At 51.1% G+C, this 16,374-nt stretch overlaps 1 protein-coding gene across 1 annotated transcript; it reads right to left on the bottom strand.

The window, feature by feature from the left end:
* Positions 1-8,692: 8,692 nt before the first annotated feature.
* On the bottom strand, positions 8,693-9,852 carry LOC778408 (dehydration-responsive element-binding protein 1B). The gene has a single exon (XM_044526317.1). It carries the CDS (start codon positions 9,723-9,725, stop codon positions 8,916-8,918), a length of 810 nt encoding a protein of 269 aa, XP_044382252.1. The 5' UTR covers positions 9,726-9,852; the 3' UTR covers positions 8,693-8,915.
* Positions 9,853-16,374: the final 6,522 nt, after the last annotated feature.

Genomic DNA, 16,374 nt, shown 5'->3' with positions numbered 1-16,374 from the left:
TTAAGCCGGCCGCGTCCCGCAACCCAAACCCATCCCCCTCTCCGCGCCACCTGTCTGAGCCCTTCCACGTCCTCCCACTCTCGCTCCGGCGCTCTGCACACGCTCCGGCACTCCAGCATGGTTCAGAGCAAGATCACCTAGTATACCATGCTGACACCAGAGCACCGCTACGAGATCCAACAGCAGATCTGGGCAAGGGAAGCCGCGCGCTTCTCCCGCATCGCTGCCGGGCTGCCTCCGGACTCGCCGGAGCCGGAGGAGGAGGAGGAGCAGCTGGGGGAAGAGGAGGAGGAGGGGCGGCCGGGGGAAGAGGAGGAGGAGGAAATGGCTATGATGGAGGGCGGAGGAGCCGGACCAGCAGGTGTCGGCCTTCAATATAGAGCAGGTGGAGGCGAAGTTCGCCATCGCCCAGTCTGACGAGATGGGCGAGCATTAGGCCATCCTGGAGTCCATCTAGAATGAGGCCTACTTGGAAGCCAACCGGACGCTCCTCTGGCGTTAGCAGGCGGAGACCGACGCGCTCTTCGACGAGCTCTATGCGGAGATAGAGACGGAGGAGGCCGGAGCGGAGCAGCCGAAGGAGCCGGAGCTGCAGCTGCCACCCATGCCGCCGGAGCCGGGCAGGGAGATTATCGTGATTTCCGACGAGGAGTAGATAGGATTAACGTAGAGCGTAGGTTCTACTTCTTTTGCATGTCTTTGTATGAATATAAGAATCTAGTATAAGATGTCTGAATATAAGAATCTAGTATAAGATGTCTGGCGTGTGAGGGTCCGGATTTGCCATATTTGGTTGTAGATGCTCTTACACCCAATCCAACTGGGGCCTCATATGATTACAACGCATGAACGGATAGGATCTACTTTTGGAATCGTCAACAACCATTATTTTTGTGTTTTTTTTATCTTCCGGTCAACTGAATTACTACCTCTGTCCTAAAATAAATGTTCCAACTTTGTATTAAAGTTAAGACTTGAGACACTTATCTTGAAACGGAGGAAGTTTTTTTTAGGGAAGAAGGGAGTATTATTTTAGTTCAATCACATTTTTTTCCTTTTTTGTGTGTGTTTGCTTGTTTTTTCTTTCTTTTTCTACTCGGATATTCTTTCTTTGAGTGTATGTCTATGTCCCGTGCATGTGGGCTTGTGTGAGTTTGTGGGTGCGCTTGCCATATACTCCCTTCGTCCAAAAATACTTTTCATAAAAAATGATAAAAAGAGATGTATTTAAAAATATTTTAGTTTTCGATACATCTTTTTTTATCTATTTTTATGACTAGTATTTTCAGACGGAGGCCATCGACATGAAATATGTCGATTAATGTCCATCCTACACAAATAAGTAGTACTATGCAACAGACCATTGTCAAAAAAAAGTACAACTATGTGCTTGTTCTTGCGAATTGTCATATTATGAAAAGGTACAATTCTTGTGCAACTTATGTAAGGTTTTGCTATCATTTGTTTTTTTTTCATATTTGTAAGAGTAATGCAAATGACTTTTATTCGTTTTACTTAGAATTTTTTTTATTTTATTCTAGTTTGTGTTTAACTTTTGTATACATGTTTTTGTTTATCAAGAAAAGAAAAGTGACTGGCACATAAAAATATGATACCCATTAAACAGTTGCCGCCTTATTTTGAGTGGTCATTGATTTGCTCCCCTCCTCCCCTTTCTTTTACCTTTTTATCTTAAACCGATCTTTCGCTGCTTTTAAATGATTCCCTACCATGGGGCAGATCCAGAATTAAGGTATAGAGAGGGGGCCACCGTAAAAAAATGTCGATTGATATCATTATATTCTAACTAACTAATTGCCCGTGTGTTGCAACAGTGGCATACATATATTCTAGCATTAGAGCATCTACAACCGAACCGCTCAAACCCGTCTCAAACATCCCGGCAGGCCGCCTGGTCGCTGTCCGGTCATGAAATTTGGACCCAGACGGGCCCCTCAAACGGTCCTCAAATGCCCAGGCTGACTGGCACCCCCCATATCCAGCCCAAATATGGGACGGATAGGGTGCTCGGGCGCACCCGGGCACGCCCGCCACGTCGGCCTGACTGCGTGGCCCCACATGGAAACGCCTGGAAACCCGGCGGTTCAACGAACGCTGCGTCCATCGGCGCGGTGGGAACGTTGCATGGCGTCGCTCCGGCTCGCCGCCCAAGACAACATCTGACTATTTAAGCCGACCGGCGTCCCGCAACCCTAACCCATCCCCCTCTCCGCGCCACCAGTCTGAGCCCTTCCACATTCTCCCACTCTCGCTCCAGCGCTCTATAGATACTCCGGCACTCCACCATGGTCCAGAGCAAGATCACCTACTATGCCATGCTGACGCCGGTGCGTCGCTACGAGATCCGGCAGCAGATCCGGACGAGGTAAGCTGCGCGCGTCTCGCGCATCGCTGTTGGGCTGCCTCCGGACTCGCCGGAGCCAGATGACGAGGAGGAGCAGCTGGGGGAGGAGGAGGAGGAGATGGCTCCAATGGAGGCGGAAGAGCCGGACCAGCAGGTGCCGGCCTTCGACATGGAGCAGGCCAAGGCGGAGTTCGCCGTCGCCCAGTCCGACGAGATGGCCGAGCAACAGATCATCCTGGAGTCCATCCAGGATGAGGCCTATGTGATGGCCAACCGGGTGTTTCTCCGGCGTTAGCTGGCGGAGACCGGTGCCCTCTTTTATGAGCTCGACGCAGCAATAGAGGTGGAGGAGTTCGAAGCGGAGCAGCCGGAGGAGCCGAAGCTGCAGCTCTCGCCCATGCTGCCGGTGCCGGGCACGGAGATCGTCGTGATCTCCGACGAGGAGTAGATAAGATCGACGTAGTACATAGGTTCTACTTTTTTTGCATGTCTTTGTATGGATATAAGAATCTAGTATGAGATGTCCAGATGCAAGTAGTGAAATTTGTGGCGTGTCGGGGCACTGCCCGCGGACGCGCTCGGGCGCGTCCGCGGGCGTGTGAGGGACCGGATTTGCCATATGTGGTTGTAGATGCTCTTACACTCCTAAAACACATATTGTAGTGATCATTACATCAAATGCTCGACCATAATATCCATAATTAAGGTCCAGATTGATACTGTTTCGGGTATATGGTTCAATTAGTAGAGGATCTTACTATTAGTTTGTTTGAATTGCAATTATAATCCTTCTTCAAACCCATTTCTTAATACCATGTGGAAATCCTAGTTGAAATTGATGTTAAATCTAGTATGATAAAAATGCCATTGTTGAGGTTTACCGCCTATGTCCGCTTTAGATTGGATGTAAATTTTGTGTGGTGCCCAATATTCAATTCAATCTTAAGCTAAATACCAGGAACACACTAATTTTACACACAATCCAAGCGGGGCCTCATATGGTTACAACGCATGAACGGATAGGATCTACTTTTGGAATCATCAACAATCATTATTTTTGCGTATTTTATATCATCCGGCCAACTGAATTACTATCTTCGTCCCAAAATAAGTGTCTCAACTTCGTACTAAAGTTAAGACTGGAGACAATTATTTTGGGACCGAGAGGGTTTTTTTTAGGAAAGGAGGGAGTATTATTTTAGTTCAATCACATTTTTTTCCTTTTTTGTGTGTGTTTTCTTGTTTTTTCTTTCTTTTTCTACTCGGATATTCTTTCTTTGAGTGTATGTTTGTGTCTCGTGCATGTGGGCTTGTGTGAGTGTGTGGGTGCGCTTGTCATATACCATCGACATGAAATATGACGATTAATCTCCATTGTACACAAATAAGTAGCACTATGCAACATACCATTGTCAAAAAAAATGTAAAGCCATGTGGTTGTTCTTGCGAATTGTCATATTGTGAAAAGGTACAATTCTTGTGCAATTTATCTAAGTTTTTTCCATCATTTATTTTATTTATTTTCCATATTTTTAAGGCTAATGCCAATGACTTTTATTCATTTTACCTAGAAAAACTTTTTTTTATTTTATTCTAGTTTGTGTTTAACTTTTGTATACATGTTTTTGTTTAAGAAAAATAAAGTGAGCAACACATAAAAATTGGTACCCATTAAACAGTTGGCGCCTTTTTTTAAGTGGCCCCACACGGAAACGCCCGGAAACCCGGCGGTTCGACGGACGCTGCGTCCGTCGGCGTGGTGGGAACGTCCTGTGGCGCCGCTCCGGCTCGCCGCCCAAGACAACATTCGGCTATTTAAGCCGGCCGCGTCCCGCAACCCAAACCCATCCCCCTCTCCGCGCCACCTGTCTGAGCCCTTCCACGTCCTCCCACTCTCGCTCCGGCGCTCTGCACACGCTCCGGCACTCCAGCATGGTTCAGAGCAAGATCACCTAGTATACCATGCTGACACCAGAGCACCGCTACGAGATCCAACAGCAGATCTGGGCAAGGGAAGCCGCGCGCTTCTCCCGCATCGCTGCCGGGCTGCCTCCGGACTCGCCGGAGCCGGAGGAGGAGGAGGAGCAGCTGGGGGAAGAGGAGGAGGAGGGGCGGCCGGGGGAAGAGGAGGAGGAGGAAATGGCTATGATGGAGGGCGGAGGAGCCGGACCAGCAGGTGTCGGCCTTCAATATAGAGCAGGTGGAGGCGAAGTTCGCCATCGCCCAGTCTGACGAGATGGCCGAGCATTAGGCCATCCTGGAGTCCATCTAGAATGAGGCCTACTTGGAGGCCAACCGGACGCTCCTCTGGCGTTAGCAGGCGGAGACCGACGCGCTCTTCGACGAGCTCTATGCGGAGATAGAGACGGAGGAGGCCGGAGCGGAGCAGCCGAAGGAGCCGGAGCTGCAGCTGCCACCCATGCTGCCGGAGCCGGGCAGGGAGATTATCGTGATTTCCGACGAGGAGTAGGTAGGATTGACGTAGAACATAGATTCTACTTCTTTTGCATGTCTTTGTACGGATATAAGAATCTAGTATAAGATGTCTGAATATAAGAATCTAGTATAAGATGTCTGGCGTGTGAGGGTCCGGATTTGCCATATTTGGTTGTAGATGCTCTTACACCCAATCCAACTGGGGCCTCATATGATTACAACGCACGAACGGATAGGATCTACTTTTGGAATCGTCAACAACCATTATTTTTGTGTTTTTTTATCTTCCGGCCAACTGAATTACTACCTCCGTCTCAAAATAAGTGTTCCAACTTTGTATTAAAGTTAAGACTTGAGACACTTATCTTGAAGCGGAGGAAGTTTTTTTTAGGAAGGAGGGAGTATTATTTTAGTTCAATCACATTTTTTTCCTTTTTTGTGTGTGTTTGCTTGTTTTTTCTTTCTTTTTCTACTCGGATATTCTTTCTTTGAGTGTATGTCTGTGTCCCGTGCATGTGGGCTTGTGTGAGTTTGTGGGTGTGCTTGCCATATATTCCCTTCGTCCGGAAATACTTGTCATAAAAAATGATAAAAAACGATGTATTTAAAAATATTTTAGTTCTCGATACATTTTTTTATCCATTTTGATGACCAGTATTTTCAGACGGAGGCCATCGACATGAAATATGTCGATTAATGTCCATCCTACACAAATAAGTAGTACTATGCAACAGACCATTGTCAAAAAAAAGTACAACTATGTGCTTGTTCTTGCGAATTGTCATATTATGAAAAGGTACAATTCTTGTGCAACTTATGTAAGGTTTTGCTATCATTTGTTTTATTTTTTTTCATATTTGTAAGAGTAATGCAAATGACTTTTATTCGTTTTACTTAGAATTTTTTTTATTTTATTCTAGTTTGTGTTTAACTTTTGTAGACATGTTTTTGTTTATCAAGAAAAGAAAAGTGACTGGCACATAAAAATATGATACCCATTAAATAGTTGCCGCCTTATTTTGAGTGGTCATTGATTTGCTCCCCTCCTCCCCTTTCTTTTACCTTTTTATCTTAAACCGATCTTTCGCTGCTTTTAAATGATTCCCTACCATGGGGCGGATCCAGAATTAAGGTATAGAGAGGGGGCCACCGTAAAAAAATGTCGATTGATATCATTATATTCTAACTAACTAATTGCCCGTGTGTTGCCACGATGGCATACATATATTCTAGCATTAGAGCATCTACAACCGAACCGCTCAAACCCATCTCAAACATCCCGGCAGGCCGCCTGGTCGCTGTCCGGTCATAAAATTTGGACCCAGACGGGCCCCTCAAACGGTCCTCAAATGCCCAGGCTGACTGGCACCCCCCATATCCAGCCCAAATATGGGACGGATAGGGTGCTCGGGCGCACCTGGGCACGCCCGCCACGTCGGCCTGACTGCGTGGCCCCACACGGAAACGCCTGGAAACCCGGCGGTTCAACGAACGCTGCGTCCATCGGCGCGGTGGGAACGTTGCATGGCGTCGCTCCGGCTCGCCGCCCAAGACAACATCTGACTATTTAAGCCGACCGGCGTCCCGCAACCCTAACCCATCCCCCTCTCCGCGCCACCAGTCTGAGCCCTTCCACATTCTCCCACTCTCGCTCCAGCGCTCTATAGATACTCCGGCACTCCACCATGGTCCAGAGCAAGATCACCTACTATGCCATGCTGACGCCGGTGCATTGTTACGAGATTCGGCAGCAGATCCGGGCGAGGTAAGCCGCGCGCGTCTCCCGCATCGCTGTCGGGCTGCTTCCGGACTCGCCGGAGCCAGATGATGAGGAGGAGCAGCTGGGGGAGGATGAGGAGGAGGAGGAGATGGCTCCAATGGAGGCGGAGGAGCCGGAGCAACAGGTGTCGGCCTTCGCCATGGAGCAGGCCGAGGCGGAGTTCGCCGTCGCCCAGTCCGACGAGATGGCCGAGCAACAGATCATCCTAGAGTCCATCCAGGATGAGGCCTATGTGATGGCCAACCGGGTGTTTCTCCGGCGTTAGCTGGCGGAGACCGGTGCCCTCTTTTATGAGGTCGACACAGCAATAGAGGTGGTGGAGTTCGAAGCGGAGCAGCCGGAGGAGCCGAAGCTGCAGCTCTCGCCCATGCTGCCGGAGCTGGGCACGGAGATCGTCGTGATCTCCGACGAGGAGTAGATAAGATCGACGTAGTACGTAGGTTCTACTTCTTTTGCATGTCTTTGTATGGATATAAGAATCTAGTATGAGATGTCCAGATGCAAGTAGTGAAATTTGTGGCGTGCCCGGGCACTGCCAGCGGACGCGCTCGGGCGCGTCCGGGGGCGTGTGAGGGACCGGATTTGCCATATGTGGTTGTAGATGCTCTTACATTCATAAAACACATATTGTAGTGATCATTACATCAAATGCTCGACGATAATATCCATAATTAAGGTCCAGATTGATACTGTTTTGGGTATATGGTTCAATTAGTAGAGGATCTTACTATTAGTTTGTTTGAATTGCAATTATAATCCTTCTTCAAACCCATTTCTTAATACCATGTGGAAATCCTAGTTGAAATTGATGTTAATTCTAGTATGATAAAAATGCCATTGTTGAGGTTTACCGCCTATGTCCGCTTTAGATTGGATGTAAATTTTGTGTGGTGCCCAATATTCAATTCAATCTTAAGCTAAATACCAGGAACACACTAATTTTACACACAATCCAAGCGGGGCCTCATATGGTTACAACGCATGAACGGATAGGATCTACTTTTGGAATCATCAACAATCATTACTTTTGCGTATTTTGTATCATCCGGCCAACTGAATTACTATCTTCGTCCCAAAATAAGTGTCTCAACTTCGTACTAAAGTTAAGACTGGAGACAATTATTTTGGGACCGAGAGGTTTTTTTTTAGGAAAGGAGGGAGTATTATTTTAGTTCAATCACATTTTTTTCCTTTTTTGTGTGTGTTTTCTTGTTTTTTCTTTCTTTTTCTACTCGGATATTCTTTCTTTGAGTGTATGTTTGTGTCTCGTGCATGTGGGCTTGTGTGAGTGTGTGGGTGCGCTTGTCATATACCATTGACATGAAATATGACGATTAATCTCCATTGTACACAAATAAGTAGCACTATGCAACATACCATTGTCAAAAAAAAATGTAAAGCCATGTGCTTGTTCTTGCGAATTGTCATATTGTGAAAAGGTACAATTCTTGTGCAATTTATCTAAGTTTTTTCCATCATTTATTTTATTTATTTTCCATATTTTTAAGGCTAATGCCAATGACTTTTATTCATTTTACCTAGAAAAACTTTTTTTATTTTATTCTAGTTTGTGTTTAACTTTTGTATACATGTTTTTGTTTAAGAAAAATAAAGTGAGCAACACATAAAAAATTGGTACATAAACCGATCTTCCGCTGCTTTAAAAAGGTGCCACCGGTAAAAAAAATGTCGATCGATGTCATTATATCCTAACTAACTAATTGCGCGTGTGTTGCAACGGCGGTATACATATATTGTAGTGTTACTCCCCTAAAAACAGATTGTAGTGATCCTTACATCAAATGCTCGACGATATTATCCATAATTAACGTCCAGATTGATACTTTTTTGGGTCTGTGGTTCAATTAGTAGAGAAACTTACTATTAGTTTGTTAGAATTGCAATTGTGACCAGTTTTCAAATCCATTTTGTAACACCATGTGGAAATCCTAGTTGAAATCGATGTTAAAATCTAGTATGAAAAGAATAGCATTGTTGAGGTTGGAAACGTGATGCCTTCAAAGCCGTCCGTAAGTGAAGGGATTTTTGTTTGCAAAGCCGTCCAAATCCATCATTTTCACAGGTTGTCAACGAACAGTGACGTCCTTTGATTTGTCTGCTTTCCTTGTAAAAATATATATTTGATGTGGATTCATGGAGTGCACGACACGCACTCGAGTTCAGTACCAATAATTTCTGTATTAAGCAAATATAGGAGTAGCCCTTTTCCCCAAAAGTAGAAGCCGGGAACTCTACAAATACCTCTAGTACTACTCTGCTCGCTTCCCAAATCGAGAAGAAGGCGACTATCTACAACTTGACAGTATCGCTAAATTAGTCGAACAAGCAGCTCCATAGCGGCGTCTGGACGCCGCTCTGCTCGCCGCTCTCCGGCCTGGCTCTTTCGTCCGGCGGCGCCACGAGCATCCCCTGCGCCAAGCTCGCGTAGTACGACCCGGCCTCCATGCCGCCAAACCACTGCTCCTCGTCCAGCTCCAACAGGTCGCCGGAAGACATGTAAAACTCGGGCGCCAGGCACGCGACTGGAAGAATGATCTGCTGCTGCTGGAGCGCCACGACGGCGACGGCGACCGGAACTGGCAGCTTCTGGAGCGCCACCACGGCGACGGCGACCGGAACCTGCTTCTGCTGGAGCGCCACCACGGCGACGGCGATCGGGACCTGCTTCTGCTGGAGCGCCACGACGGCGACGGCGACTGGAAGAACAATCTGCTTCCGCAGGAACGCGACGACGGCGACAGCGACGGCGGCCTTGATCTCGCTCGCGCTGCCGAAGCCGAAGGAGCCGGCCGCGAGCACGGGCAGCATGCGCCATGCGGAGTCGGCGAAGTTGAGGCAGGCGGCGCGGCCGGAGAGCGCGAGCACGGCGGCGTCGTGCGCGCGCGCCGCCATCTCGGCCGTGTTGAAGGTGCCGAGCCAGAGCCTGGAGCCCTTGATCCCGGGCACGCGCACCTCGCACACCCACTGCCCGACGCGGCCACGGCGCCGCACGCCGCGGTACAGCGGGTGGCGCGTCTCGTGGAACTTGGTCCGCCCCGCGGGCCGCTTCGGCGGCTCCGACGACACCGTCCGGTGGCCCTGCTCCTGCTGGCCGGACGGGGAGGCGATGTCGGCGACGTCCATCTGAGTCGAGAGCTGGCGGAGACGCTCGTGGGAGGTGTGGAGCGGGAGTACTGGAAGAATCAGCGGCTGTGTTGGGAGGTTTTGATGGATCGGTAGATGGAGCTTGTTTGAGAAGAAGGGGAATGGAGGCGGGGAGCATATATAGGCGAAGGCAAGCGGTGGTTTCCTGGAAATGGCAAGTGGCTGAGAAGGAGTATGTGTATGTCACACTCTCACGCTGACACTTGCACCGGAGCACAAGGGAGCTTCATGGCGCGCCCCTATTTGTTTTACTATCATTTCCGCGACGCGCATCTCTTGGTTGCTCTTCAAGCTTTAGCTGGATGAGATGTGATGGGTGGTGCGTTTACGGCTTTTGTTTAAACATGCTTCACAAATACATACACACACATATACTATCATTTCCGCGACGCGCGTCTCAACTTGCCGACACATTTGGTCCGCGCGTGTTGGTTTGGACCCAAACCGACAGAAGCAACAGCCCAACGCGCCGACCCATCTGTAGATTTGATTTGCATCCACCCGGACGCGAGACGAACGCGCCGCGTGTCCTCCCGGAGTCCGACTCAGGCCCGTGTGTCGGCCCCAACCATCCACATCGGGCCCACACGTCAACCACTAGAAGCGTCCATGTCACGTCCCTTTTAAATAGGGGGGGGGGGGGGGTCGTTCACTTCTCGCGAAACCAATCCACATCTAGAAATTGCTCCCAGGCCGCACGACACGAATCCTAGCCCATCGCCGTCGCTATGGGCTTCTTTAGCCGCGGCAACAAGCGCCGCAAGCACGACCACGAGGCCGGCTCATTGCGCCGCCTTGCCAACTTCACTTTGGCACCACCGCGGGGGGGGGGGGGGGGGGGGGGGAGGGGAGGGGCACGCCAACACGCCTGGCTACACATTCTCGGTGAACCATGTGCACTACCACTGGGAGCACCGCGTCCCAATGCCCTGGCCGGACGTGAACCTCCCGCACAACTAGCACCTTGACCTCAACCGTGTTTTGATGCCGACAGTGCCGCAGTTCGAGCGCGCGAGCACTAGAGATCCGCAACCACCGTGCCCTCCTCTCGCCGGAGCAACGGCGGGACTCCGCATACGCGTCGGAGGAGGAGGAGTTGCACCACATCCATGAGTGGGAGGTACGCGCGCTAGCAGCGGAGCGACGAAGGCGGAGCGTCGGATGCAGTGGGAGCGCAAGGAGGAGGCCGAGAGATGCGAGCAGGAATAGGGGGGGAGGGGAGGGGCACGCCAACACGCCTGGCTACACATTCTCGGTGAACCATGTGCACTACCACTGGGAGCACCGCGTCCCAATGCCCTGGCCGGACGTGAACCTCCCGCACAACTAGCACCTCGACCTCAATCGCGTTTTGATGTCGACAGTACCGCAGTTCGAGCGCGCGAGCACTAGAGATCCGCAACCACCGTGCCCTCCTCTCGCCGGAGCAACGGCGGGACTCCGCATACGCGTCGGAGGAGGAGGAGTTGCACCACATCCATGAGTTGGAGGTACGCGCGCTAGCAGCGGAGCGACGAAGGCGGAGCATCGGATGCAGTGGGAGCGCAAGGAGGAGGCCGAGAGATGCGAGCAGGAATAGGGGGCGGCGGCGGTGCCAGGCAGCGCAACAGCAGACACCGGAGGTTGTGGCGCAGGAGGCCTACCAGCAAGTGATCCCAAGGGCGACGTTGTCGGAGTTCGTCAACCTGACCATGGTGGGCGACGACACCTAGTGCTACGGGCTGGGGGAGGCGAGTGGCTACGAGTTAATTTTTTAGTTTGGACTAATGTTTTAATTACTAAGTGGACTTTGACTGGCGTTTTAGTATGCATCTCTTTATTTAAATGTTTTATGCCTAATTAGTTTTGTTTCTAGTTGTCGTGCCGACCAAATACGTCGGCCGCGTTGGGCGCACCGACGCCCCAGAGACAAACCGGACACTCCGGATGACCTAGACGAATTAAAAGTAGACAAAAACTATAATCGTTTGTGTCGATAGGTTGGAGTTGGCATCACCTCCATAAATGTAAGTATGCACATTTAACATATATGAGCACTTTTAATAGTCTGAGCCGACAAGTTTTAAGATTGATAAGGTCACCGTAGATAATTTGTAGTCGAGCATCATCTCTGGTCGATGGAAAGACCATAATAAATTCAAAAGAATACGAGCACATGTGCGGAGTTTAATACTCCCTCCATTCCATATTCTAATGCGTATAGTGTTTTTAGGCTGAATTTCGAAATGTAGTGCGCCTAAGCTGCTTTGGACCACAATAACCCTCGCAACCAAAGTGACCTACGTGGAAGCCAAACAGTCGCAATCCCCTGCACGCCACGCTGCCTGCTTGCCGTTGCATTTAATCTGGACGCTACCGCTGCTGCCTGCTCCTTGTGTTGTTCCTTCTCTTCTCGTCATGCTTGCTGCTGCCTCTTCTCTTCTTGGTTGATACAGTGGTGAACTGCTGCTGAAGGAGGAGGCTGAAGGAGCAAGCAAGGTAAATTTCCATTGCCATGTTATTAACTTCCGCCAAAAAAAAAAAAAAACTGATTCCGGTTGGCATGTACTCCCTCCATTCCAACATAATTGAAGTTTAAGTTTATTCTAAGTCAAATCTGCTTGAACTTGACCAACATTGTATATATATGAAAAAAAGCTAAGACCTACAACACCAAAAAATATATTTCATAAAATATCTGATGAGACTAATTTGGTTTTATAAATGTTAATATGTTTTTCAACTGACTTGGTCAAACTTCAACAAGTCTGGCTCGTTAGAGCAACTCCAAGGAGGCGACCCATTTCGTTCGCGGGCGTTTGTTTGGGACGACGCGGACACAAAAGTCGACCCAACGTATCGATCCAAACGGACGTGCGTCCGCTTGTCGTCCGCGGGCAACCCATTCCCGGCCCATTTTTTAGCCGGATTGCGTCAGCGCGGACACGAGACGAACGTGCGCGCGCTCGCCTTCTCGTCTCCTCTGGCCCGCTGGTCGGTGCCACATTAACCTCTCCCAATCCAACACCAAACCCTCGCCCGCCTGCATCGTCGTCGCCGCCGCCGCCGCCCATTTTTTCCGGTGACTCTGCCAGCCGCCGGCGCCGCAACATCCCCTCCGCAACGTCGCCACCTCCCACGCCGCCCGCCACCGCCATCTTGCTGCCGGGGAACCGAAAGCTTCCCACCCCCGCTTCTCCGACACAGCCGCGACCGCGATCAAGAAGCCGCCTCGCCGCCCCGGCCAGATCCTCACTGGCACACTCGTCGGACGCTGGCACGCTCATCGGACGTCGGCGGGGCAGCTAGCTGGTCCGTGCGCGCCGTGACTCCCTTCGTCGGCCGTCTCCTTCATCAACGCCCGCAAGTTGTTCAACAGTTTGCCAAGGTACAAAATGGACTCCGCCGATGAGTTCTTCTTTCATAATTTCCTTTGCGACTCCGACGATTCGTCGTCCGATGACGAGGAGGAGATATTGGCTGTCGGGTAGGTCCTATCACCACCTCCATAGCCAGCGTCCGGCGTTCTGTGGCTCCATTTTGGACCACCTTCCGATGTTGAATCACAACCGAGAGAGCGGACATTTTCTTCTTTGGAAGGACTACTTTGAGACAACAATTCCGTTGTCCAAACATCAGAAATTCCGCCGCTGTTTCCGTATGAGCAGGCATCTTCATAACCGTATTAGAGAGGGGGTGGTCGGCTATGATGACTATTTCGAGTGCAAAGAGGATGCCCTTGGAAATATTGTTTTCTCCTCTTATAAGAAATGCACTGCCGCCATCCGAATGCTTGCATACGGAGTGTTCGGTGATCTTATTGACGAATACGTCCGTATGAGCGATTCTACATGCTTAGACTCTCGGTATAAGTTCTACAAGGCTGTTATTGTTGTGTTTGGTCCTGAGTACATGAGAGAGCCAACTACAGAAGATACAACCCATTTGTTGGCTATGAATGCCAGCAGGGGCTTCCCAGGGATGCTTGACAGAATAGACTGCATGCATTGTGAGTGAAAGAAATGCCCTTCTACTTGACAAGGGCAGTATAAGGGCCATGTCAGGGCTTGCACTGTCATATAAGAGGTCGTGGCGTCTCAAGATCTCTGGATCTGGCACTCTTTCTTTGGCATGGCCGGATCACACAATGATATCAACGTGCTTCAGCGCTCGCTGGTGTTTGCTAGGGTTGTCGAAGGCAACAGCCCACCGGTGAGCTTTACTATCAACGGCCACAAGTATGACAAAGGATACTACCTGGGTGACGGTATCTATCCTCAGTGGATCACTATTGTGAAGACAATCCCCAACCCTGTCGAAGAGAAGAGGAAAAGATTTGCCCAAGAGCAAGAGAGTGCTAGGAAGGACGTCGAGCGTGCCATTGGTATTTTGCAATCTCGATGGGGCGTCGTTGGTATCCTACTAATACTTGGAGCTCACAGAAACTATGGGAGGTGATGACTGCTTGTGTGATCATCCATAATATGATCGTAGAAGATGAGCGCTCGGAACGTTTGTACGATCAACGGTTTCGGTTTGAATGTGAGAATGTTGTGCCTGAGCATGGAGGAGCAGCAACATTTGAACAGTTCACCCAATTTTATCATGACATGCGTGTTTGGGAAACTCACGTGCAACTGCAAAATGATTTGGTTGAGCATATATGGGCTCATGTTGGCAACCAATAGATGTATCTTTTTATTCGGCTTGCAAAACTATGTGAGAGGGAACCAATAGATGTATCTTTTTTATTCAGCTTGTAAAACTATGTGAGACATTTTTACTTTTATTCGGCTTGTAAAACTATACTATTTTATTCAGTTGAAACTATGTTATTTATTTGGTTTTGGACTATATGTTTGAATGCAACCGTTGTGTGTGAAACAATGCAAAAAATGAACTATTTGTTAAAATAGGGCGACCAGTCAGCCACGCCGGCACATATGATTTGGCATGTTGGGCGCACTGTCGACCCAAATCTAAAACGGGACGGACGCCGGGCGGGTGACCGACCCAAACGGACAAAAACGCCGTCCGTTTGGGTCGGGGCGTTGAAGTTGCTCTTACAAACCCCAACCCGATATATGGGTCGGCACGTTGGACGCACCTTCGACTCAAATCTAAAACGAGGCGGACATCGGACGGGCGGCCGACCCAAACGTACAGAAACGCCGTCCGTTTGGGTCTGCGCGTTAAAGTTGCTCTTACAAACCCTAACAAATTCAGTTATTTTGAACGGAGATAGTATCAATCAAAGAAACTAGATTCAGACGTGTCACCCATGAGACCAAGTAACTCTGAAGTGACACATCACCTCTTTGTCATCCTGGCATCAGTGTTTTTACGGAGGAAAAGGCACCGGTGTCGCCAGGGAAGAAATAGTCACCGGACAAGAACCTTCCCCCCTGAACATATCGGGAATATGACTAAATACATAGGAGTACAACCAAAGTGGCACATCATCCTGTCATCATTGTTGCCAAAAGAAGGAAGAAATATGCTGCCACTTGGCCACAGGATGAATTGAGGAAGGAGGCCCAGAGAACGACGTGGTGTGCCCCGCCCGCGGCAGCTGCTTCCAGATTTTGTCCGTTTGAGATAAAAACACGGACAAGCGCGTCCGCATGCGGTTGTCTTGTTGTTGATGCGCCCAGCGCGGCCGACCCATCCCAACTATGCATTTGCTTTGTTCGGTTTAGACATTTCATCAAACACTTCACGGACGGCCGCCGCCGACGAGGAGCACATGCGTTGGCCGGATTCGTCGTGCTCGCCGTGTCGTGCCCTGCTTGTGTCCCGCCAGGTCGTCACCTGCCTCGCCGCAGCCCACGCCCTCGCTGCCACGCGCTCGCAGCCGCGCCCTCGCCCACGCGCTCGCCGCCGCGCCCTCACCCGTGCGCCTCGCCGCGCTTCAGCTCCCGCTCACGCGTGCCCGCATCCCTCGTCTGTGCCCTGCCGCACAACGCGCGCGCCCGCCCGCCATCGCGCCCTACTGCGCAACGCGCGCCCGCCCGCCATCGCGCTCCAACCGTGCCGCGCCCGTCGCGGCCTTCCGGCCGGCGCACGCCGCTCCGCACTGCGCCGCGCCGCACTCGCGCGCCTCCGGAGCCCGCCTGCGCCCTGCCTCCTTCACGCGCTCGCTCCGCCGGCCGCGCCCGCCTGCGCCCTGCCTCCTTCACGCGCTCGCTCCGCCGGCCGCGCCCGCCCGCGCCCTGCCCCCCTCCCCCCGCGCGCGCACTCGCGCGCCGCCGGCGCCCGCCAGAGCCCGCGCGCGCCCGCGCCCTGCCTCCTCCACGCCCGCTCGCCCGCGCGGCGCCGCACTCGCGCGCCGCCCGCGCCCGCCAGTGCCCGCGCGCAAGCGCGCCCTCGCCCTGCCTCCTCCACGCGCGCTCGCTCCGCCGGCCGCGCCCGCGCGCTCGCGCCGCCCGGCAGCCCTGCGCCCTAGCCGCCCCCGCTGCCGTCCTCCCGCTCGTGTGGCCGCGCTCGCCTCACCCTGCTGCTGTCCCCCCGCATGCGTGCTCGTGCCCTGCTCCGGCGGTGTCGACGAGGTGTGCAAGCAACAATGAAAATGGAGGAGAGAGGGGACGGGTGGGTGGTTGGGTGGGTTCCTCTGGTTTCAATGACAGATGGGCCAGACTCATGTGCAGAC

This window comes from Triticum aestivum, chromosome 5A, assembly GCF_018294505.1.
Source record: "Triticum aestivum cultivar Chinese Spring chromosome 5A, IWGSC CS RefSeq v2.1, whole genome shotgun sequence".
Lineage (NCBI taxonomy): Eukaryota > Viridiplantae > Streptophyta > Magnoliopsida > Poales > Poaceae > Triticum > Triticum aestivum.
The sequence above is the reverse complement of the archived record's forward strand: the minus strand, read 5'-3'. Positions and strand labels throughout refer to the sequence as shown.